The sequence below is a fragment of the Bufo bufo genome, chromosome 3, assembly GCF_905171765.1.
Source record: "Bufo bufo chromosome 3, aBufBuf1.1, whole genome shotgun sequence".
In the NCBI taxonomy this organism is placed as follows: Eukaryota; Metazoa; Chordata; class Amphibia; order Anura; family Bufonidae; genus Bufo; species Bufo bufo.
This window is the reverse complement of record NC_053391.1, coordinates 225771891-225795288: the sequence shown is the minus strand read 5'-3', so window position 1 is coordinate 225795288 and position 23398 is coordinate 225771891. Positions and strand designations below refer to the sequence as shown.

Here is a 23398-nt window from a genome sequence, read left to right as displayed (position 1 = left end):
GGCCCGAGCTGCTTTGGGTGCCACCCCGCTGTGAACATGCTTCATCCTCATCCTCCTCCACCTCCTCCTCATCCTCGTCCTCCAGTAGTGGGCCCTGTCTGGCCACATTTGTACCTGGCCTCTGGTGTTGCAAAAAACCTCCCTCTGAGTCACTTTGAAGAGACTGGCCTGAAAGTGCTAAAAATGACCCCTCTTCCTCCTGGGCCACCTCCTCTTCCATCATCGCCCTAAGTGTTTTCTCAAGGAGACATAGAAGTGGTATTGTAACGCTGATAACGGCGTCATCGCCACTGGCCATGTTGGTGGAGTACTCGAAACAGCGCAACAGGGCACACAGGTCTCGCATGGAGGCCCAGTCATTGGTGGTGAAGTGTGTCTGATCCGCAGTGCGACTGACCCGTGCGTGCTGCAGCTAAAACTCCACTATGGCCTGCTGCTGCTCGCACAGTCTGTCCAGCATATGCAAGGTGGAGTTCCACCTGGTGGGTACGTCGCATATGAGGCGGTGAGCGGGAAGGCCGAAGTTACGCTGTAGCGCAGACAGGCGAGCAGCGGCAGGGTGTGAACGCCGAAAGCGCGAACAGACGGCCCGCACTTTATGCAGCAGCTCTGACATGTCGGGGTAGTTGCGAATGAACTTCTGCACCACCAAATTCAGCACATGCGCCAGGCAAGGGATGTGCGTCAAACCGGCTAGTCCCAGAGCTGCAACGAGATTTCGCCCATTATCACACACCACCAGGCCGGGCTTGAGGCTCACCGGCAGCAACCACTCGTCGGTCTGTTGTTCTATACCCCGCCACAACTCCTGTGCGGTGTGGGGCCTGTCCCCCAAACATATGAGTTTCAGAATGGCCTGCTGACGTTTACCCCGTGCTGTGCTGAAGTTGGTGGTGAAGGTGTGTGGCTGACTGGATAAGCAGGTGGAAGAAGAGGAGGAGGAAGCTGAGTAGGAGGAGGAGGAGACAGGAGGCAAAGAATGTTGCCCTGCGATCCTTGGCGGCGGAAGGACGTGCGCCAAACAGCTCTCCGCCTGGGGCCCAGCCGCCACTACATTTACCCAGTGTGCAGTTAGGGAGATATAGAGTCCCTGGCCGTGCTTACTGGTCCACGTATCTGTGGTTAGGTGGACCTTGCCACAGATGGCGTTGCGCAGTGCACACTTGATTTTATCGGACACTTGTTTGTGCAGGGAAGGCACGGCTCTCTTGGAGAAGTAGTGGCGGCTGGGAACAACATACTGTGGGACAGCAAGTGACATGAGCTGTTTGAAGCTGTGTGTGTCCACCAGCCTAAATGACAGCATTTCATAGGCTAGTAGTTTAGAAATGCTGGCATTCAGGGCCAGGGATCGAGGGTGGCAAGGTGGGAATTTACGCTTTCTCTCAAATGTTTGTGAGATGGAGAGCTGAACGCTGCCGTGTGACATGGTTGAGATGCTTAGTGACGCAGGTGGTGGTGTTGGTGGTACATCCCATGTTTGCTGGGCGGCAGGTGCCAATGTTCCTCCAGAGGCGGAGGAAGAGGCCGAGGCAGCAGCAGAAGAGGCCGAGGCAGCAGCAGCAGAAGAGGTAGCAGGGGGAGCCTGAGTGACTTCTTTGTTTTTAAGGTGTTTACTCCACTGCAGTTCATGCTTTGCATGCAGGTGCCTGGTCATGCAGGTTGTGCTAAGGTTCAGAACGTTAATGCCTCGCTTCAGGCTCTGATGGCACAGCGTGCAAACCACTCGGGTCTTGTCGTCAGCACATTGTTTGAAGAAGTGCCATGGCAGGGAACTCCTTGAAGCTGCCTTTGGGGTGCTCGGTCCCAGATGGCGGCGGTCAGTAGCAGGCGGAGTCTCTTGGCGGCGGGTGTTCTGATTTTGCCCACTGCTCCCTCTTTTGCTACGCTGTTGGCTCGGTCTCACCACTGCCTCTTCCTCCGAACTGTGAAAGTCAGTGTCACGACCTTCATTCCATGTGGGGTCTAGGACCTCATCGTCCCCTGCATCGTCTTCCACCCAGTCTTGATCCCTGACCTCCTGTTCAGTCTGAACACTGCAGAAAGACGCAGCAGTTGGCACCTGTGTTTCATCATCATCAGAGACGTGCTGAGGTGGTATTCCCATGTCCTCATCATCAGGAAAAATAAGTGGTTGTGCGTTAGTGCATTCTATCTCTTCCACCCCTGGGGAAGGGCTAGGTGGATGCCCTTGGGAAACCCTGGCAGCAGAGTCTTCAAACAGCATAAGAGACTGCTGCATAACTTGAGGCTCAGACAGTTTCCCTGATATGCATGGGGGTGATGTGACAGACCGATGGGCTTGGTTTTCATGCGCCATCTGTGCGCTTTCTGCAGAAGACTGGGTGGGAGATAATGTGAACGTGCTGGATCCACTGTCGGCCACCCAATTGACTAATTCCTGCACCTGCTCAGGCCTTACCATCCTTAGAACGGCATTGGGCCCCACCAAAGGTAGTTGGTTCACTAGGACGTGTGGCTGTGGCAGAACGGCCACGTCCTCTTCCAGCACCAGAGGGTCCACTAACACCACCACGACCATGTCCGCGTCCCTTATTAGATGTTTTCCTCATTGTTCCCGTTCACCACAATTTTGAGAATGGCAAATTTGGGAATGGTTTTTCAACCCAGAAAAAAAAGTGTGCTTTTACGGTCACTACAAATAACTTGACCAGCTAAAACAGTAGAGATTTGGTTAAATAGAGATGTGAGGCCTGTTTTTTATTTGCGCTGTGTGACAGGTATAGGTTTAATCACAGAATCAGATTTCTATCAGCACGCTAGCGTGTGTCTTAGGTTTTTCTGAATGACACTATCACTAGCTTCAATGTAAGATATTCTTTTTGGGATAGATTTCAAGTAGGCCTCAAATACCAGAAACTAGTTATTTTGAGAATGGCAAATTTGGGAATGGTTTTTCAACCCAGAAAAAAAAGTGTGCTTTTACGGTCACTACAAATAACTTGACCAGCTAAAACAGTACAGATTTGGTTGAATAGAAATGTCAGGTCTATTTTTTAGGCGCTGGGTGACAGGCTCAACTTGCCCCTGATGTAATATATGGCCAAAAAATAACCACACTGTTGATGGTTAAATGCACTTGGGTGACACAGGCTCAGCCTGCACCAGATGTAGTATATGGCCAAAAAATAATCAGACTGTCGATGGTTAAATGCACTTCGGTGACACAGGCTCAGCCTGCAGCTGATGTAGGATATAGCACAAAATAACCACACTATCGATGGTTAAATACACTTGGTGATAGCTTGTGCTGGCGCACCACAAGTCACAAAATGGCCGCCGATCACCCCAGAAAAAAAGTGATCTAAAAACGCTCTGGGCAGCCTCAAAAAAGTGAGCAAGTCAATAATAGCACTTCAATGAACCACAGCTGCAGATCGATCACAGAATGAAGTCTTTTGGAGGAGTTAATCTGCCTAATCTCGCCCTAACGTCGCAGCTGCAACCTCTCCCTATACTGATCATAGCAGAGTGACGTGCGGCGCTACGTGACTCCAGCTTAAATAGAGGCTGGGTCACATGCTGCACTGGCCAATCACAGCCATGCCAATAGTAGGCATGGCTGTGATGGCCTCTTGGGGCAAGTAGTATGACGCTTGTTGATTGGCTGCTTTGCAGCCTTTCAAAAAGCGCCAAGAAAAAGCCGAACACCGAACCCGGACTTTTACGAAAATGTTCGGGTTCGGGTCCATGTCACGGACACCCCAAAATTCGGTACGAACCCGAACTATACAGTTCGGGTTCGCTCATCCCTAGTGTCTAGTCTAAAGTCTGTATTAGGGTGTAATTATGCGGACCCATTCATTTCAATGGGGCCGCAAAAGATGCGGACAGCACACCGTGTGCTGTCCGCATCCGTTGTTCCGTTCCGCGGTCCCACAAAAAATATGGAGCATGTCCTATTCTTGCCCGCTTGCGGACAAGAATGGGCATTCTCTATATAGCGCTGGCCATGTGCACACGGCCGGTATCCGTGTTTTGTGGATCCACAATTTGCGGACCGCAAAACACTTACGGTCGTGTGCTTGCACCCTTAGACAGGCAGATCAGCAAAAGAATGTCGGGAGGGAAGTGTTCCCTTCTGGCAATCACTTTCTACATGCAGCGATCTCCTCTGCAGCATGGGGAGAAGTGATAGCTATGTCATCGCTCCCCCCCATACTGCCTAGTGGTTTACTGGCGGCAGATCGCTATTAGACAGCACAATCTGCTGCCGGCAAGTGCTGATTTTTAAGCATGCTTAAAAATCTGAATTGTCCGATGAACAAGTGTTTGCTCGTTCACCGGGCAATTGGCGGCAGGATTACAGTCCAAGATGATTGCTAACAAGCGTTCATGTGAATGCTTGTTAGCGATTATCGTCGGAAATATCGGCCAGTGTAATACAGCCGTAAGTTTGCACTGCCTACATTTTCAGATGGGATTAGTAAATCTGCCCCATATTCTTTACTTATTTAGTCTGTATTATACCTGGCGCTAAATTCCCAGCCTGGTATAGAGAGGGCACTGGACTTGGGAATGATATTTCTTGCATATAGAAAGCTACATATTTATTCCACCTCACTGTATGTTTATAGTCAAGTTAATAAGAAACAGGACCTTGTACAGCTCCTAGCTAATTATTGGTGAAGTTAATAGGTTATTTACTATACTATTTTCCACAGCAAAGAAAATATCTGCTCTGGATCTGTATTGATCTATGCTTTTTACTTTTTACAGAAAACAGTTATGTTTTTTTACTAGCAGTAAACTAATATGGGGGTCACAGGGCTGGTTAGGTGCCTTCTGAAATTATGTGGCCAAATAAAATAAAACAGTTGTCTGGTTTAGAGAGTTCACACTGTGGTCCCACTAAGGCCTCTTTCACACTTGCGTTGTCCGGATCCGGCGTGTACTCCACTTGCCGGAATTACACTCCGGATCCGGAAAAACGCAAGTGTACTGAAAGCATTTGAAGACGGAACCGTCTTCCAAATGCGTTCAGTGTTACTATGGCACCCAGGACGCTATTAAAGTCCTGGTTGCCATAGTAGTAGTGGGGAGCGGGGGAGCAGTATACTTACAGTCCGTGCGGCTCCCCGGGCGCTCCAGAATGACGTCAGAGCGCCCCATGCGCATGGATGACGTGATCCATGTGATCACATGATCCATGAGCTTGGGGCGCCCTGACGTCACTCTGGAGCGCCCGGGGAGCCGCACGGACGGTAAGTACACTGCTCCCCGCTCCCCACTACACTTTACCATGGCTGCCAGGACTTTAGCGTCCCGGCAGCCATGGTAACCACTCTGAAAAAGCTAAATGTCGGATGCGGCAATGCGCCGAAACGACGTTTAGCTTAAGGCCGGATCCGGATCAATGCCTTTCAATGGGCATTAATTCCGGATCCGGCCTTGCGGCAAGTGTTCCGGATTTTTGGCCGGAGCAAAAAGCGCAGCATGCTGCGGTATTTTCTCCGGCCAAAAAACGTTCCGTTCCGGAACTGAAGACATCCTGATGCATCCTGAACGGATTTCTCTCCATTCAGAATGCATGGGGATAATCCTGATCAGGATTCTTCCGGCATAGAGCCCCGACGACGGAACTCTATGCCGGAACACAACAACGCAGGTGTGAAAGAGCCCTAAGAGAAACTGATGTATATACAGTGAAACATCCATGAGCCAACCAAACAAATGTTTCTCAAAGAAAAAAGTATGCAGACTGAAGTGTGTTTAATGGAGTTGGCAAAAATGTACAGAAAACAAACACATACAAATAATGATTAATAAACCCAAAATGTTGTTTATGACCCAGTTCAAGATGGTTCCATCATTCTTGGTTCCAAGAACAAGTCTATTACTTCTTGGTCTCCAGCACTGCGGCCCCCTAAATCTTGGTCTCTAGCATGGCTCCCCTCATATTACTTGTCCCCAACATAGCACCACTTTAATTCCTAGTCCTCAGGATGGTTCCCCTCTCATTCCTGGTCTCCAGCATGGCTCTCCTTTCATTCATGGTCTCCAGCATTGCTCCCCTCTTATTCCTAGACCCCAGCATGGGTTCCTTCTTATTCTTGGCCCCAGACATATGTGTCTCATTCCTGATCCCCCACAAGAATCCCCTCTCATTCCTGGTCTCCAGCATGGCTCTCCTTTCATTCATGGTCCCCAGCATTGCTCCCCTCTGATTCCTAGACCCCAGGATGGGTCTCTTTTTATTCTTGGCCCCAGGCATACAGTAACTTTGTGTCTTATTTCTATCCCCTGCAAGACTCCCCTCTCACTCTTGTTCCCCAGCATGGCTCCCCTTTTATTCCTAGACACAGCATGGGTCCCTTCTAATTCTGTAGCCAGCTCCATTCATTTGGGACTGGGACTATCTGCAATTCCCAGCACAGTTAAGTGGCCGGGACTGCAGCTGTGCAGGGTAACAGTAAAGGGGCTACAGTGCTATACCAGTGCCTTCAATTCTCAGTATTGGTGGCAGTCCCAAGTCAGACCTCCAATGATCATTAAAGGGAATCTGTCACCTCCATATGGCCATATACAGTGCTTACATGGCTCTGTAGCACACCTATACAGGATTGTAACGGTACCTTTGTTCTTTTCTTTAGACTTGCACAAGCAGGAAAAAACTATGTTTAATTCATATGAAAATGAGCACTCGCAAGTGCCCAGGGGCGGCGTTCAGTGTTTAGGTGCCCAGGCTGCTCTGCCTTCTTTTCACTTTACTCCTCCCCAGCCTCTGCCTTTGCCCTATCGATGAGGCAAGAGACTTGGAGGGCGGGCAAAGGCAGAGACTGGGGAGGAATAAAGTGAAAAGAAGGCAGGGCAGCCTGGGCACCTACACACTGAACGCCGCCCCTGGGCACTTGCGAGTGCTCATTTGCATATGAATTAAACTTTGTTTTTCCTGCTTGTGCAAGTCTAAAGAAAAGAACAAAGGTACCGTTACAATCCTGTATAGGCTTGCTACAGAGCCATGTAAGCACTGTATATGGCCATATGGAGGTGACAGACTCCTTTTAAGTGAAGGCATACCCTAGCATTATGCCATCACTTTTTAAGATGGGAATACCCCTTTAGGTTTTCATCAGCTGGCCGTCTATCTTAGCACCCATTTACATAGACCAAAAGAGCAGTCAATAACGGGGAACGAACGTTAGGAACATTCATTCCTGATCATTAACTGTTCCGTGGCTGCACTTCCATGAAGCAATTATTGATGCTGTATGAGGATGAATAATTATTGCTATGACCATTCATCCGCCTACGGTGTCATTGTTTGTCGTCGGAAAAGAAGTTAGATGGTCACTTGGACCTTAGCGTGTTTCTGCAACCTCACTGAAAATGTTACTAAAACGAATTCTTTATTATAATTTCTAAAATACACATATACACCTCTTGGGATCAAATGGTTAAACCTCTCAGGAGTGGGTTAGTTGCGGGATATGGTCTCTAGTGCTAATATGTAATTTACATGTTAATCCATGTCATCCCCGAAGGGCTAGCTGCACTCTAAATACTTGAAAACATTTATTTTTAAATCCCTATCTAACCTTCCTGCCTAAAAACTGGAGCCTGTTTCCCAAGTTGTTTGTCGTCAGCACATCCATGTTTACGGTGATGTACTGCTCACAATGATGTACTGTGCCACACAGAATATTGGGTCATCCAACAGATGAGCATTAGCATGTTTACTGGCTGATCGCCAGCACATTTACACTGGCAAATTATTGGGAATGATCATTCGTATATATGTTCATTCCTGATAGTTGACCTGATCATCTGCCTATGCACATGCACCGTAGTTGTCAGGTTTTTATCATAAGGCTACATGCACACGACCCTATGTATTTTGTGGCCGGCAAAATGCAGATCTGCGAAAAATACAGATGATGTCCATGTGACATCCATTTTTTGAGGATCCATTGTAACAATTCCTATCCTTTTCCGCAAAATAGCCAAGAATAGGACATGCGCTATATTTTTGGGGGGCTACGGAACGGACATACGGATGTGGACAGCACATTTTTTTTGCGGACCCACTGAAATGAATGGGTCCACATCCTATCCACAAAAAAAAACTGAACGGACACGGAAACAAAATATGTTCGTGGGCATGAGGCCTAAGTCAGTCTCTCTTACTGTTTAAACGCCTTTCCAAAGAGCCTTCAACTGAATTCCCAAGTGAAGGTTCAAAAACGTGTTTATATTATTTCACTACAGGAGCCTCCATCGCAGAATCCTGAAAATAAAGAGGACAAAACCCTATAAACAAAACTGAGGAGAATTTATCAAGCCCTGCACTTCAAAAAGTTGCAAAATAGGGCCTCGTGACCTTCTGGGCTCATTAAAAAAATTTGTGACATTTTGCATTTTTACTGTACTGACTCCAATTTGTAAAAATGGGTGGGAAAGTGGCCATTGTTAGCCTTTAGAGCTGATTTAAATGGCATCTGTCACTACATACCAGTAGTACAGTTTTCATTTTAGGACATCAGATATCATTGTCAAGTATTAGAATAATGCCAGTGTGACACCTGACCATGACACCTGACCCTGACTCTGACATCTTCATAGGTCAGGGTCAAAGTGAGAATGAGTTGTATGACAGCTTATAACTCAGTGGTTTTGATGCTTGCCTTGCACACAGTGTTCTTGAGTTCAAAGCCCCTTTCAGTCTTTAAAACAAGTTGGCATTTTATTGAGCCCTAGAAAAGAGACAAATATAAGTGATGTGTGACCCTGATGTCTGACTTTTCTCTTCTCACTAGTCAGCGTCGCATTGACTTTTAGCTTCATTGTACTTTTAATCTACTCCATCACATAGATAAAGAAAATCCTTTAGTTTGCTCTCTGAAGCTATAGCTCAGTTGGTTAGATGCTTGCCTTGCATGCAGTGTGCTTGGGTTCAAAGCTGCTATCAGCCTTAAAGGACCCTGGGATTTTAGATTTTTTCATTTTTCACTCCTCGCCTTCCCATAGTCCTAACTTTTTAATTTTTCCATTCACATAGCCTTATGAGGGCTTATTTTTTGCGGGACAAGTTGAACTTTCTAATGGCACCATTTACAGATGCATACCATGTAGTAGGGAGCGGGAAAAAAATCCAAATGGGTAGAATTGGGAAAAACTAAATTCTGATAAAGGTTTTTATTTTTTTACACTGTATACTATGCGGTAAAATTGATCAGATGTACCAGATCAGTACAGTTCCAACGATACAACACTTGTATAATTTTTCTTGCGTTTTAATACTGAAAAAAAAATTGAAACCTTTGAGGAAAAATTTTTTTTTTTCATAACCATATTCTGACCCCTATAACTTTTTAGTAGCTATGTGTACGGGGCTGTGTGAGGGCTAATTTTTTTGCCGGACGATCTGTTTGTTATTTTTAGTGATACCAATTTTAAGTGTGTGCGACTTTTTGATCACTTTTTATGAAAACATTATTGGGTAGTTGAAGTGACAAAAAATGGCAAATTGGCTGTATTTTTTTTTTTTACCGCTACGCCATTTGCCGTATGCCATTAATATTGTTATATTTTAATAGTATGGGCATTTTCACGCGGCGATGCCCATGATGTTTATTTTTTTATTAGTTAAGTATTTTTATTTTTAGGAAAGGGGCTGATTTGAACGTTTTTATTTATATATATATATATATATATATATATATATATTTATTTTTTTGTAAAAAACTTTTTTTTACTTTTTTTATTTGACAATACTGGCAATCATTCGATTGCCCATAGTATTCAGTGATGTCTAAATAGCCATCATTTAAGACTTCATTTGCACTATATCATTACAAGGCTGCCACCTAGTGGCATGTATTGATATATACATCTAATTGATTCTGAAGCCTGCTTGAGGCCTCTTGCACACGAAGGTGTGCGCCCCGTGGTCGTGCTGCGGCCCGCAAAATGTGGGCCGCAATGCACGAGCACAGTCCGTGGGGCAGCCGCAGCAGATCGCGGACCGCAATACGGCAACGGGGCGCACACGTTTGTGTGCAAGAGGCCTGAGGCTTCGGTCAATTAGTAGGTGCATGACAGTCAGACAACCCACCAGTAAGCTACAGGTCTACCTATTGTTTGGTAGTGATTTTCTCTAGCTATGTGATTCAAAAGACAAATACACAGTAAACATAAAAGTCTATTTTCTAGGACTCAATAAAATGTAAATTTTCTTTAACCCTCATGGGTCCGATCCCTAAACATGGCGCCCGCTCGCACGTGCAGCGGGCGCCTTAGCCGCGTGGCTTCTGCTATTTTAAACTGAATAATGATGCGCTCCCCCTGCTCCCCATGTGTACCGTACTTACACTTTGACTGACATACCAGGCAGCGAAAACATATCCCAGTGGTCTCCATCCCTGTACAATGCGTGCGCCAAACGCGCTCCCCTAAGACTTCAGTGTCAGGCACTTACTGCCTGGCCTCTCAGTCAAATCAGTGGGGGCAAGGCATTGCGGACATTGAATAAAGCCTCTGGGTGCAACGGCACCACTGTCATTGCACCTAAAGAGTAATTTGCATACCACAAAAAGTCATTTTTCTCCGGACTGCTGGCACATATGGAAATGCCACAGATATCATGAGACTGCTGACAAGCACAGATCTACAGAAGCCAACCGTTTTGCCTACTAGTATGTGGTGACAGAAGCCATATTTATCAACTGCGGCTTTTGAAAAACTTACAAATATGGTTTTAGCCTTACTCTAGTAACGGGGTGGAGAAGAAAGTGAAGTATCTTCACAAGACAGTAGTGTTAAGGTGGGTTCACACAGCCCAATAGTTCGGCCGATTAACACTCGTTCCAGATAATCAGCCCGTATAAAGGTGCTGCAGATCACCCAATGAACAAGCAAAATGCATACATTGGAGGTCATTGCTGCGTGTAAATGCAGCGCTTCACATCCACTAATGAGCAGGCTTCCTTCCCGACAATTGTGTGTTTGATCGCTGCATGTAAATGCAACATTAGACTTAAAGATGCACGGAATTTTTCAAATATTGTGCGACATAATAAATCTGGCGCAACACAGACTCCAGAAGTTTAAGTAGAAACTCATGCATAAGTCCATGACCACCAACTAATATCCAGACTGACCATCATGTGCAGCACGGACAGCAGCTAGACAGGCTGGGAGTGACTCAATAAGTCCTGGTAGGTTGTCACAGGTATCTGGAGCCATGCTGCATCCTACAGCTGCTGGAGGGTGGATCCACAGAACAAACAAGACGACTGAGGTGGTCCACAGATGCTCAATTGGGTTCAAGTCTGGGGAACTAGGTGGCCAGGGTAGTAATTGGAAGTCTTTTCCAGCTAATCTCGGACATTTCTAGCCATGTGACTTGTCACATTGTCTTGCTGGAAGATTCCTTCTGCCCCAGGGAAGACAATCAGCAAGTATCGGTGTACGTGATCTGCAAGCATGGATTCATACCGATATCAGTTGAGAGTGCCTTCCTTATGGATGAGCGGGCCCAGGGAATGCAACAAAAACTTTCCAGAGACTATAAAGCTGCCACCACCAGCTTGTGTTTTTCCAGCAATGACTGCAAGATGTTTGTTTTCTGATGTTTCTCGGCTGACACGCCATTGTCCATCCGATTGATGAAGCAGAAAACGTGACTCATTCGAGAAGGCAACCATTTCCTAATCAGCAGAGGTCCAATTCCAATACTGCTTAGAGAATTGAAGCCTTTTCTGCCAATGCAAAGTTGTTAGCAGAGGTGCAGTGACCACCTATCTTCTTAGGAGCCTCATACACAGGAAGGTTGCTTTAGACACTTGTCTGGTAGCCCCCTGGTTCAATTTGGTGGTGAGCTGCTCCACTGTAGCGTGTTGGTCTGCCTTCGCTGACCTTCATAGCCGACGTTCACCTCTCACATCAATGGCACGTGGTGCTTTACTGTTTCAGAGTCGCTTATTCGCAATAGTGCCATTTGATCACTTACGATACACTTTCACCACAGCAGCATGTGAACAGTTCACAAACTGTGCTGTTTTAGAAATACTGCCACCCTTGGCCCAAAAGTAAATAGTTATCCCTTTTTGCAAATCTGATAAAATGACCCTTTTACCCATGACAACAAGGGATATGTGTGCAGACAGCCTGTCGCACACCTTATATACCCACCAAGCCCACTGCTTTCTTCTCTCATGATACATCAAGCACAGGAAATGCCATTATGTACTGGCCTTGACATGTCATTTGACTGCAGAAACGTGGACTATGTGCCTGTTTTCGTACTGTTGTCTTTTAGTAAATTCCAGTTATTATCCAAAAGTCAATGTTCTACACACATCCAGATTAGGTTCTTGGAGGACTGCGTTAATGTACAGAGTGCAATGCACCAGATTGTTATTAATAGTAAAATGCACATGAGACCAAGGTCTTTAGTTACCTGTCCACAATGTTGAGATAACAAGAGGCTTTTGCAATATTTGTTAATGATACATTACTAAAAGAATATCTATGAAAGTTGCTAAAATGTCCAGAGGGGCCCATATGAATTTGCTAGCAAAATCCCACAAGCCAGGTAGCCAATGTGCCTGCAAATCTGCTGCTGGCACCCAAAAGACCCTTTAACCCCTTATGGACCGGGTTCATTTTCACCTTAAGGACCAGGCCATTCTTTGAAAATCTGACCAGTGTCACTTTAAGTGTTGATAACTTTAAAATGCTTTGTCTTATCCAGGCCATTCTGAGATTATTTTTTCGTCACATATTGTACTTCATGACACTGGTAAAATGGAGTCAAAAAAATTCTTTTTTATTTATAAAAAATACCAAATTTGCCAAAAATTTGGAAAAATTAGAAAATTTCCAAGTTTCAATTTCTCTACTTCTATAATAAATAGTAATGCCTACAAAAATAGTTATTACTTTACATTCCCCATATGTCTACTTCATGTTTGGATCATTTTGGGAATGACATTCTATTTTTTGGGGATGTTACAATGCTTAGAAGTTTAGAAGCAAATCTTGAAATTTTTCAGAAATTTTCAAAAACCCACTTTTCAAGGACCAATTCAAGTCTGAAGTCACTTTGTGAGGCTTACATACTAGAAACCACCCAAAAATGACCCCATTCTAGAAACTACACCCCTCAAGGTATTCAAAACTGATTTTACAAACTTTGTTAACCCTTTAGGTGTTCCACAAGAATAAATGGAAAATAGAGATACAATTTCAAAATTTCACTTTTTTGATAGATTTTTCATTTTAATAATTTTTTTCCAGTTACAAAGCAAGGGTTAACAGCCAAACAAAACTCAATATTTATGGCTCTGATTCTGTAGTTTACAGAAACACCCCATATGTAGTCGTAAACCGCTGTACGGGCACACGGCAGGGCGCAGAAGGAAAGGAATGCCATACGGTTTTTGGAAGGCAGATTTTGCTGGACTGTTTTTTTGACACCATGTCCCATTTGAAGCCCCCCTGATGCACCCCTAGAGTAGAAACTCCAAAAAAGTGACCCCATTCTAGAAACTACACCCCTCAAGGTATTCAAAACGGATTTTACAAACTTTGTTAACCCTTTAGGTGTTCCACAAGAATTAATGGAAAATAGAGATACAATTAAAAAATTTTAATAATTTTTTTCCAGTTACAAAGCAAGAGTTAACAGCCAAACAAATATAATATGTATACTTTTTTTTTTATTTATGTAAGTTTTACACAATGATTTCATTTTTGAAACAAAAAAAATCATGTTTTAGTGTTTCCATAGTCTGAGAGCCATAGTTTTTTCAGTTTTTGGGCGATTATCTTGGGTAGGGTATGATTTTTGCGGGATGAGATGACGGTTTTATTGGCACTATTTTGGGGTGCGTGTGACTTTTTGATCGCTTGCTATTACACTTTTTGTGATGTAAGGTGACAAAAAAGAGCTTTTTTTACACTGTTTTTTTTTTTTTTTTTTACGGTATTCACCTGAGGGTTTAGGTCATGTGATATTTTTATAAAGCCGGTCGATACGGACGCGGCGATACCTAATATGTATACTTTTGTTTTATTTATGGAAGTTTTACACAATAATATTATTTTTGAAACAAAAAAAAATCATCCAATATGTGAGAAAGAATCTAAATCGCACATCCTCACTACTATGCTTTTGATACAACTGTTTTAATTTTAAGCAAGATAAACAATGGCTATACAGCACTATTATCATAGATTTGCTATGCACTATTAGGAGGCATTAGTATACAGTTTGATCAAAGAGCATAGGCCCACTTACCACGACAAGGTCGCCTCCTTTCAAGTGGGGACCTACTCTAACTATGGCTGGGCGCAGTGCGGCGACCATCGCGCCCCCACACCGCTCCAGCAGGCAATGGGACCTAGTAGCCACACAGCACCCACTGTGCAGAAAAGCCACCAAGGCCCCGGGTCCCATTACTCCACCAGCACGGCACAAAAGCAGCGACGGCCACCGTCCAGCACCGCATGTGGAGGAGGTGCTGAACTGGGGAGGAGTGCTGATCCAGAGAGGGGGGAAGGAGGCAATTGCGGACAAGAAAAGGCATTTTCTATTAGAGTGCCGGCGATGTGCGGTCCGCAAATGCGGAACCGCAAAACACATACAGACATGTGAATGGACCCTAAAAAGCTTCATGCATACTTCTCCTACTGTGTCCTTCTCCCATACCATGTCGATTGTAAGCCCTCACGGGCAGGCCCTCTCTCCTTCTGTACCAGTCTGTAACTCGTCTTGTTTATGCTTAGTACCATTGTCTGCATTATGTATGTATACCCCTTTTCATATGTACAGCGCTATGGAATGAATGGCGCTTTAATAATAAATAACAATAATTCCCCATGTAATAACGATTCTGGAGCATCTATTCTTATGGCTCTATGATGTGCCATTACTTTATTATTTCTACTAGAAGTTATGAATAATTACTAGCAGTCTGCAGTAAGGGTACAGAAGGGCGTTACCAGTTGGGGGTGTGTACCTGCACAGACTCACTCTATTCAATCAGTACTGCCATTGTCAGACTGTGCAGGTACAGACCCTCAACTGGTTCCTACCCCTCTGTACCCTTACTGCAGACTGCTAGTAATTCATTCATAACTTCTAGTATAAATAACAGAGGAATGGCACAACATAGAGACATAAGAATAGACGCTCCAGAATGGTTATTACATGGGGAATGAAAGTAGCTATTAAAACAGACATGTCAGGAGCGGTGACAGGTCCTCTTTAAGGTGTCACAGATCCCCTGATCGTCCACTGGGTGAATACATTGTTGATACGGCAGCCATAATCACTGTTTCTGGGCAGTAGAGCGTTCTGTATAAACAGCGATCTGCTGCACAGAAAGAATGAATGTATGTGGGGATGAAGGATCAAACTAGAGAATGCCCATTCTCATACAGAGAACATCGTATGCTCTAGCTGTCGCCTTTTTCAGGCTCTCTTCCAAAGGCTTCTCTATAAGAAAAAAAGCCTGATAAAACACATCAAAATTGTGTGCACAAATTTGCAACCCCCTCCTCAAAAAAGCCACAAAAAAGTGTATGTGAAGAAAACCTAACGGTAGATTTACACACGGTGGAGATTTATCAACCAGGAAACTGGTGTAATAAAGTTGCATCCTGTGGGTTTGCTGATTAAACACCATCCACACACACATTTTGCACAGATACTGCTTTTAGACCACCCTTGACACTTTCCAAAAAGGAGGCATGGTGTGGGCAGAGCCATTGGAATCGCTGGACCCCATTGACTATAATGGCACGTGGCAGGGATCCAGGCGGATCCCCACCTCATCCCATTATGGCCAATGGGGTCCAGCGGGCACGCGGCATTATTCGGCTATGCCGTATCCAGAGAACTCCGGCAGGCTTTGATGCATGTGTGTAAGTAGCCTTAGATAGTAGGCCACAGACAAGGATGTGGTAGCCAAGGTGGAAGTTGACAAGGGAATGCACTAGCATTGTTGTTGACTCCAGGTTCAGGAAGGAGTTGGAGAAGGCCTGAAAGGGTAAGGGCTTGGATATGTGATTAGAAGGACAGGGTAGAATCAAGTGTGAGAATTTCTGACACTGGGGAAAGCGTGGCGCTATTAACTAAAGAGTAGGGGTCTCAGCAAGGGCAGACTGGCCATAGACGCCACAGGAAAATTTCCTGATGAGCCAATGCACAGGAGGCTTCCTGATCCCTCATCATGGCCGCCAACCCGATACATAACGTTCTGATGCTTTCAGCATTAATTAATACTAGGAGAATCAGGTACTTATGTGCCTGACCTCTGAATTAAACGCAGCCTCAGGAAGGTGATACACATTGATACTGCAGCGGGGTGGACATATTTTATGCTGCACAGTTGTATTTGGTTCTGCTGGGGCGGTATTTTGTGCTGCACTACAGTATTTCTGGCCTCCCCTACTTGTGTTGTCCCACCTCCTCATTCCAGTCCTCTGCACGGCTCCCGGGGCCCTTCCTGAGCTGTAGTGGGGGCGATGCCTCTACTGTGCGTGATGCAGCAGGCAAGCAGTGCTAGGATAAAATAATCCAGCCCATTGCCTGTACATGTGCGCTCCTGAAGCTGCTAGCGGTCTCAGTGGAGCAGACCTTGAGGTTGCCGCAATCTGTTTCTTATATGAAATGACAGTGAAGATTGAGAATGTGGCCGGGTATGGGAGCTAATGCAGGCGGCTCCGTATCCTCCATCAATTCTGTGCGCAACCGCGGCCACTGCTGCTGCACTGCAGCGGTGGCCGTAATAACCCCTAGAGACGAGCAGAAAGAAGACAGCGGGGACCAGAGCCAATACTGCTAATGCATCTACATTAGTAAGTTACTTATATCAATGTTATGTAACTTGATGAGGTGAGACAACAGTCCGTCCCCGAGTCTCAGGACAGAGTGCGGGATGTGGAGGCGGTGTGCGAGTGGCAGACGCTAAATGCTAAAATAGCTACAAATATAAAGGCAGACTGGTTTCTAGTGGCATCACTGACTCTTCTTAGTGTAGACCTAAGAAATGGGGATCATTCTAAATAAAACTGGTACAATACCTACTATAAATGAGTCAATGGAAGCTCTGCAGAAGCCACCTTGACACATGGTGACACCTGGTAGATGGGCCCGACACACGTTTGATCAAATATGTGCGCTAGAGCTTCCATTGACTCATTTCTAGTCGGTATTGTACCACTTTTATTTAGAATGACCCCCATTTTCTAGCTCTATTGTTTGTATGTATAATGGCGTGCAGCCATTTTCTTCTTTATAATCATGCTTGTTTCATGGATATGCACCTGTGATTCTGAAGGTTCTAGTCTTCATAGTGTAGGTCAGGGGTCAGCAACCTTCGGCACTCCAGCTGTTAATTTCCAGCATGCTCCAATCATTTCTATGAGACGTCTGAGAAGAGCAGAACAAGTATGCATGCTGGGAGTTGTAGTTTCACAACAGCTGGAGTGCCGGAGGTTGCCTACCCCTGGTGTAGGTTTTACACATTTTCTATTATACACTCTTTATGATAAACTTTGGGGAACATGTAACGGTCACGTCCACACACACACAGGGGGAAGGGTAGTGACCACTGCGCTCCACCCTCACCCCTGGCCCTGCCTACTTGCCTCCCGAGTCCTGATGACAGGGGACAACTGGACGGCAGTCCCTAACTTAGGATATGTGCGGGGAAGACAGACAAGACAAAATACGGAACATGAACGGACCGGGTCAGAACCAAGAGAGCTACGCAGTACAACGGATTAAGCAAAGAATGGTCAGGAGAAGCCGGGGTCAAATACCAGGAGAGTAGCGAAGTACAAGAGGAGTCCTAAGAGAGTAGTCAGGTGGGAGCCGAGGTCACAATACCAGGATGTATGCGCAGTACAGGAGGAGCAGGCAGAGGATCGTCAGGGAACAGGATCAGGTAAATATTCAGTAGTCCAACAAATAGCCAGGAACCTAGAAATTAACAGGCAACCTGTAGCCAGCAGGCTGCCTGTATTTATAGTGGGGAGTGAGGGTCATGTGACGTGGCCAGCGTCACATGACCGACAGACCAACCAGTCGAGCACCGAGTGATCAGCTTGTCGCTCAAGGCAGACTAGGAGCAGGGAGCCACCCAGCTAGTAAAGCCGCCCTGGGAATGAGGTCAAACACAGAACCTCATTCCAAAAGCTAAGCAACAGTTCTGCGGGCAATGGGGGACCGAGTGCACCTTCGGAACCCCGTGACAGAACAATTGCAACCAAACTCCATGATTTAAACACTTTGGGCAATGGAAGAATACGCATATTTCTCTATATGACACTTCACAAGCCTGAGTTTCTACTTGACAATGACAAATGACCGTGAAGGGTGACGGGAAGATAATGCAGGAGGTGAAGAGTAACTATTCCGTGCTGCTAACATTTCAGTCTGCCTACCATTTTTTAACCATTTGTGCATCCATTTTCTGGTCGTCTGTCCGTTTTTCATGGTCGCTAAAAATGGTTGAATTTCATTGGCTTTTTTTTATATAAAATCCCAACCACTGCAGTACACATAACGTCCCTGATAATGGCCCCCAGCTGTAATAATGTCCCCCATAATGGCTCCCAGCAGTAATAATGTCCCCCATAATGGCTCCCAGCAGTAGTAATGTCCCCCATAGTGGCTCCCAGCAGTAATAATGTCTCTCATAGTGGCTCCCAGCTGTAATAATGCCTCCCATAGTGGCCCCCAGCTGTATAAATTTCCCCAATAGTGGCCCCAGCAGTAATAATGTCCCCCATAGTGGCCCCAGCAGTAATAATGTCCCTCATAGTGGCTTCCAGCTGTAATAATGTTCCCCATAGTGGCTCCCAGCAGTAATAATGTCCCCCATAGTGGCCCCCAGCTGAAATAATGTCCCCAATAGTGGCCTCCAGCTGAAATAATGTCCCTTATAGTGGCTCCCAGCTGTAATAATGTCCCCCATAGTGGCTCCAAGCAGTAGTAATGTCCCCAATAGTGGCCCCCAGCTGTAATAATGTCCACCATAGTGGCTCCCAGCAGTAATAATGTCTCTCATAGTGGCTCCCAGCTGTAATAATGTCTCCCATAGTGGCCCCCAGCTGTAATAATGTCCCCCATAGTGGCCCCCAAGCTGTATAAATTTCCCCCATAGTGGCCCCAGCTGTAATAATGTCCCCCATAGTGGCCCCCAGTTGAAATAATGTCCCTCATAGTGACTTCCAGCTGTAATAATGTTCCCCATAGTGGTCCCCAGCTGTAATAATGTCCCCCATAGTGGCCCCAGCTGTAATAATGTCCCCCATAGTGGCCCCAGCTGTAATAATGTCCCCCATAGTGGCCCCCAGCTGTAATAATGTCCCCCATAGTGGCTCCCATCAGTAATAATGTCCCCCATAGTGGCTCCCAGCAGTAATAATGTCCCCCATAGTGGCCCCCAGCTGTAATAATGTCCCCCATAGTGGCTTCCAGCTGTAATAATGTTCCCCATAGTGGCTCGCATCAGTAATAATGTCCCCCTAGTGGCTCCCAGCTGTAATAATGTCCCCCATAGTAGCTCCCAGCAGTAATAATGTCTCTCATAGTGGCTCCCAGCAGTAATAATGTCCCCCATAGTGGCCCCCAGCTGAAATAATGTCCCCAATAGTGGCCTCCAGCTGAAATAATGTCCCTTATAGTGGCTCCCAGCTGTAATAATGTCCCCCATAGTGGCCCCCAGCTGAAATAATGTCCCCAATAGTGGCCTCCAGCTGAAATAATGTCCCTTATAGTGGCTCCCAGCAGTAGTAATGTCCCCCATAGTGGCCCCAGCTGTAATAATGTCCACCATAGTGGCTCCCAGCAGTAATAATGTCTCTCATAGTGGCTCCCAGCTGTAATAATGTCCCCCATAGTGGCTCCCAGCAGTAGTAATGTCCCCCATAGTGGCTCCCAGCAGTAATAATGTCTCTCATAGTGGCTCCCAGCTGTAATAATGTCTCCCATAGTGGCCCCCAGCTGTAATAATGTCCCCCATAGTGGCCCCCAAGCTGTATAAATTTCCCCCATAGTGGCCCCAGCTGTAATAATGTCCCCCATAGTGGCCCCCAGTTGAAATAATGTCCCTCATAGTGACTTCTAGCTGTAATAATGTTCCCCATAGTGGTCCCCAGCTGTAATAATGTCCCCCATAGTGGCCCCAGCTGTAATAATGTCCCCCATAGTGGCCCCAGCTGTAATAATGTCCCCCATAGTGGCCCCAGCTGTAATAATGTCCCCCATAGTGGCCCCAGCTGTAATAATGTCCCCCATAGTTGCCCCCAGCTGTAATAATGTCCCCCATAGTTGCCCCCAGCAGTAATAATGTCCCCCATAGTGGCTCCCAGCTGAAATAATGTCACTCATAGTGGCTCCCATCAGTAATAATGTCCCCCATAGTGGCTTCCAGCAGTAATAATGTCCCCATAAGTGGCCCCCAGCAGTAATAATGTCACCATAGTGGCTCCCAGCTGTAATAATGTCCCCCTAGTGGCTCCCAGCTGTAATAATGTCCCTCATAGTGGCCCCCAGCAGTAATAATGTCCCCCATAGTGGCTCCCAGCTGTAATAATGTCCCCCATAGTGGCTCCCAGCTGTAATAATGTCCCCCATAGTGGCTCCCAGCAGTAATAATGTCCCCCATAGTGGCTCCCAGCTGTAACAATGTCCCCCATAATGGCTTCCAGCTGTAATAATGTCCCCTCTAGTGGCTTCCAGCTGTAATAATGTTCCCCATAGTGACTTCCAGCAGTAATAATGTCCCCCATAGTGGCTCCCAGCTGTAATAATGTCCCCCATAGTGGCTCCCAGCTGTAATAATGTCCCCCATAGTGGCTCCCAGCAGTAATAATGTCCCCCATAGTGGCTCCCAGCTGTAACAATGTCCCCCATAATGGCTTCCAGCTGTAATAATGTCCCCTCTAGTGGCTTCCAGCTGTAATAATGTTCCCCATAGTGACTTCCAGCAGTAATAATGTCCCCCATAGTGGCTCCCAGCTGTAATAATGTCCCCCATAGTGGCTCCCAGCTGTAATAATGTCCCCCATAGTGGCTCCCAGCAGTAATAATGTCCCCCATAGTGGCTCCCAGCTGTAACAATGTCCCCCATAATGGCTTCCAGCTGTAATAATGTCCCCATAGTGGCTCCCAGCAGTAATAATGTTCCCCATATTGGCCCCCAGCAGTAATAATGTCTCCCATAGTGGCTCCCAGCTGTAATAATGTCCCCCATAGTGGCTTCCAGCATTAATAATGTCACCTATAATGGCCCCCAATGTCCCTCATAGTGGCTCCCACCAGTAATAATGTCCCCCATAGTGGCCCCAGCAGTAATAATGTCTCCCATAGTGGCTCCCAGCTGTAATAATGTCCCCCATAGTGGCCCCCAGCTGTAATAATGTTTCCCATAGTGGCTCCCAGCAGTAATAATGTCCCCCCTAGTGGCTCCCAGCAGTAATAATGTCCCTCCTAGTGGCTCCCAGCAGTAATAATGTCCCCCATAGTGGCCCCCAGCTGTAATAATGTCCCCCATAGTGGCCCCCAGCAGTAATAATGTCCCCCATAGTGGCTTCCAGCAGTAATAATGTCCCTCATAGTGGCTTTCAGCTGTAATAATGTCCCCCATAGTGGCTCCCAGCTGTAATAATTTCCCCCATAGTGGCCCCCAGCTGTAATAATGTCCCTCATTGTGGCCCCCAGCTGTAATAATGTCCCCCATAGTGGCCCCCAGCTGTATTAATGTCCCCCATAGTGGCCCCCAGCTGTCAGGACAGGTCATCAGTATCTGATTGGTGGGAATCTGACACCCGGGACCCCGCCGAACAGCTGTTTGAGAAGGCAGCGGCGATCCTACGAGTACAATGGGGGTCATTCACAAAGTCCAGATTTTTACACCGGTCTTTCTTTCCAATCTGCGCTCATTTATGGCGAGGTGTGTGCCTCATGATAAATTAGGTGCACCTCGGGCAGAGAAAAAACACTCCACTCCCTGATGCCATTTACAGGCGTTACTGTCAATGCCCCAGCCGCCTCCGCTCCCAAGGCATTAAATCACCTATGTGACAAAATACTGTCGCACGTTTTTTTTCCCCCCTTGGCTTTTACGCTTAAAACAGACACAGCGCTCTTCGTTAATGACCCCCACTGTGCGGAGATTTTTTCGTTTCCTGGTTTTCTTTGTCACTTGGCATTAGTTTCAGATCACACGTATTTCATGGCGTTTTTTACAGATGTTACATGCCGGCCAGCGGGAAATGATAACACACCCTATAAATGAGGCTTTTTCCTGTCATTTCTGCCCCTTCGTGTTTGACCGTTGCCTTTTTTCAGGCATTTTCCATAGACTTCTCTATAGGAAAAGAAATATGTCGCAAAAAAACACCACGGCAAAAATTTCATATCGCTTTTTACCTGCCGGAAAATAAAAAATAAAAAAATAGAAATGGATGCGCCCTAAAGAGTGTGACTGCTAGAAAAATATGCGGGGAATTGTTCTTTAAGCGATTTTCCCACCTCCAGGTGGCAGGAGGGCAGGGGAGGTGGTGCTGGCACAGGTGGCAGGGCTGAGGGGCACCTGTGACAGCTGGAAGCTGTAGGCCTGCTGAGAGTAGTAGTCCCGTCACGTCACGGCTTTATTACCTTAGTCTGCACATGGCGGAGGTCCCAGTCGGGTCTGAGCTCCCGGATGAGACTCAGGGCGCCCGGAACGACGTTCTGCTCATCCACAGCAATGCTGAGGGCGGGCACTGTGGAGCTGTCACTGGGAGAGTGCCGCGACAGGCTGTGACACTGCTGCTCACCCATTCCCTGCTCGCTCTGAGACCTGGGTACCCTCTTCAGGTGGGAAATACCCACTGGAGGGGGGAGTGGGCCGGCACGTGTCACCCAGTGTCACCCTTCCCTGTCACAGTGCGATGAGAGGGCTGTCTCAGGAGGAGGAGGAGAGTACACAAACCCGAGCAGATACGACAGAGCTCCCCCTTCTGGCAGCTATGTGCAATACACTTTACTCAGTTTACAAAGTCCAAAGATTGAGTCATAGTTATTTGTAGTTGTCAGTCGTCACCCAAGTGGCGCCCCCTTGTGTTTGGCTGACATCACTACAGCTTCCATCCTGAAACATTAGGGCCAAGAAACAGCCCTCACCCTCAAAGCTTATACTGCTAACCAAATGGGTGTGAGAAGACTGATTTGCCACAGGATTGTTTGCTGGATTTTGAAGGGGTCACAATTGTCACCACAGATGCTGCCATATTATACACCTAACCATTGTCGCCATACTGTGCACATAAATAACGGGATATAACCTGTCCAATTGGCAGAAACCTAAATGTGTGTCATAATGGTGCCAACCAATGCCATATATAACGCCTACAAAAACAGCACCAACAACCAAAA

At 46.4% G+C, this 23398-nt stretch overlaps 1 protein-coding gene across 1 annotated transcript in view; it reads right to left on the bottom strand.

Moving 5' to 3' along the window:
• The window catches only part of ETNK2 (ethanolamine kinase 2), an 87104-nt gene extending 64157 nt beyond the window's left edge, over positions 1 to 22947 (bottom strand). The window contains exon 1 of the mRNA XM_040424007.1: positions 22640 to 22947. Within this exon, the coding sequence (XP_040279941.1) occupies positions 22640 to 22804 (165 nt within the window). The 5' untranslated portion in view covers positions 22805 to 22947. The remainder of the gene's footprint in view (positions 1 to 22639) is intronic.
• Positions 22948 to 23398: the final 451 nt, after the last annotated feature.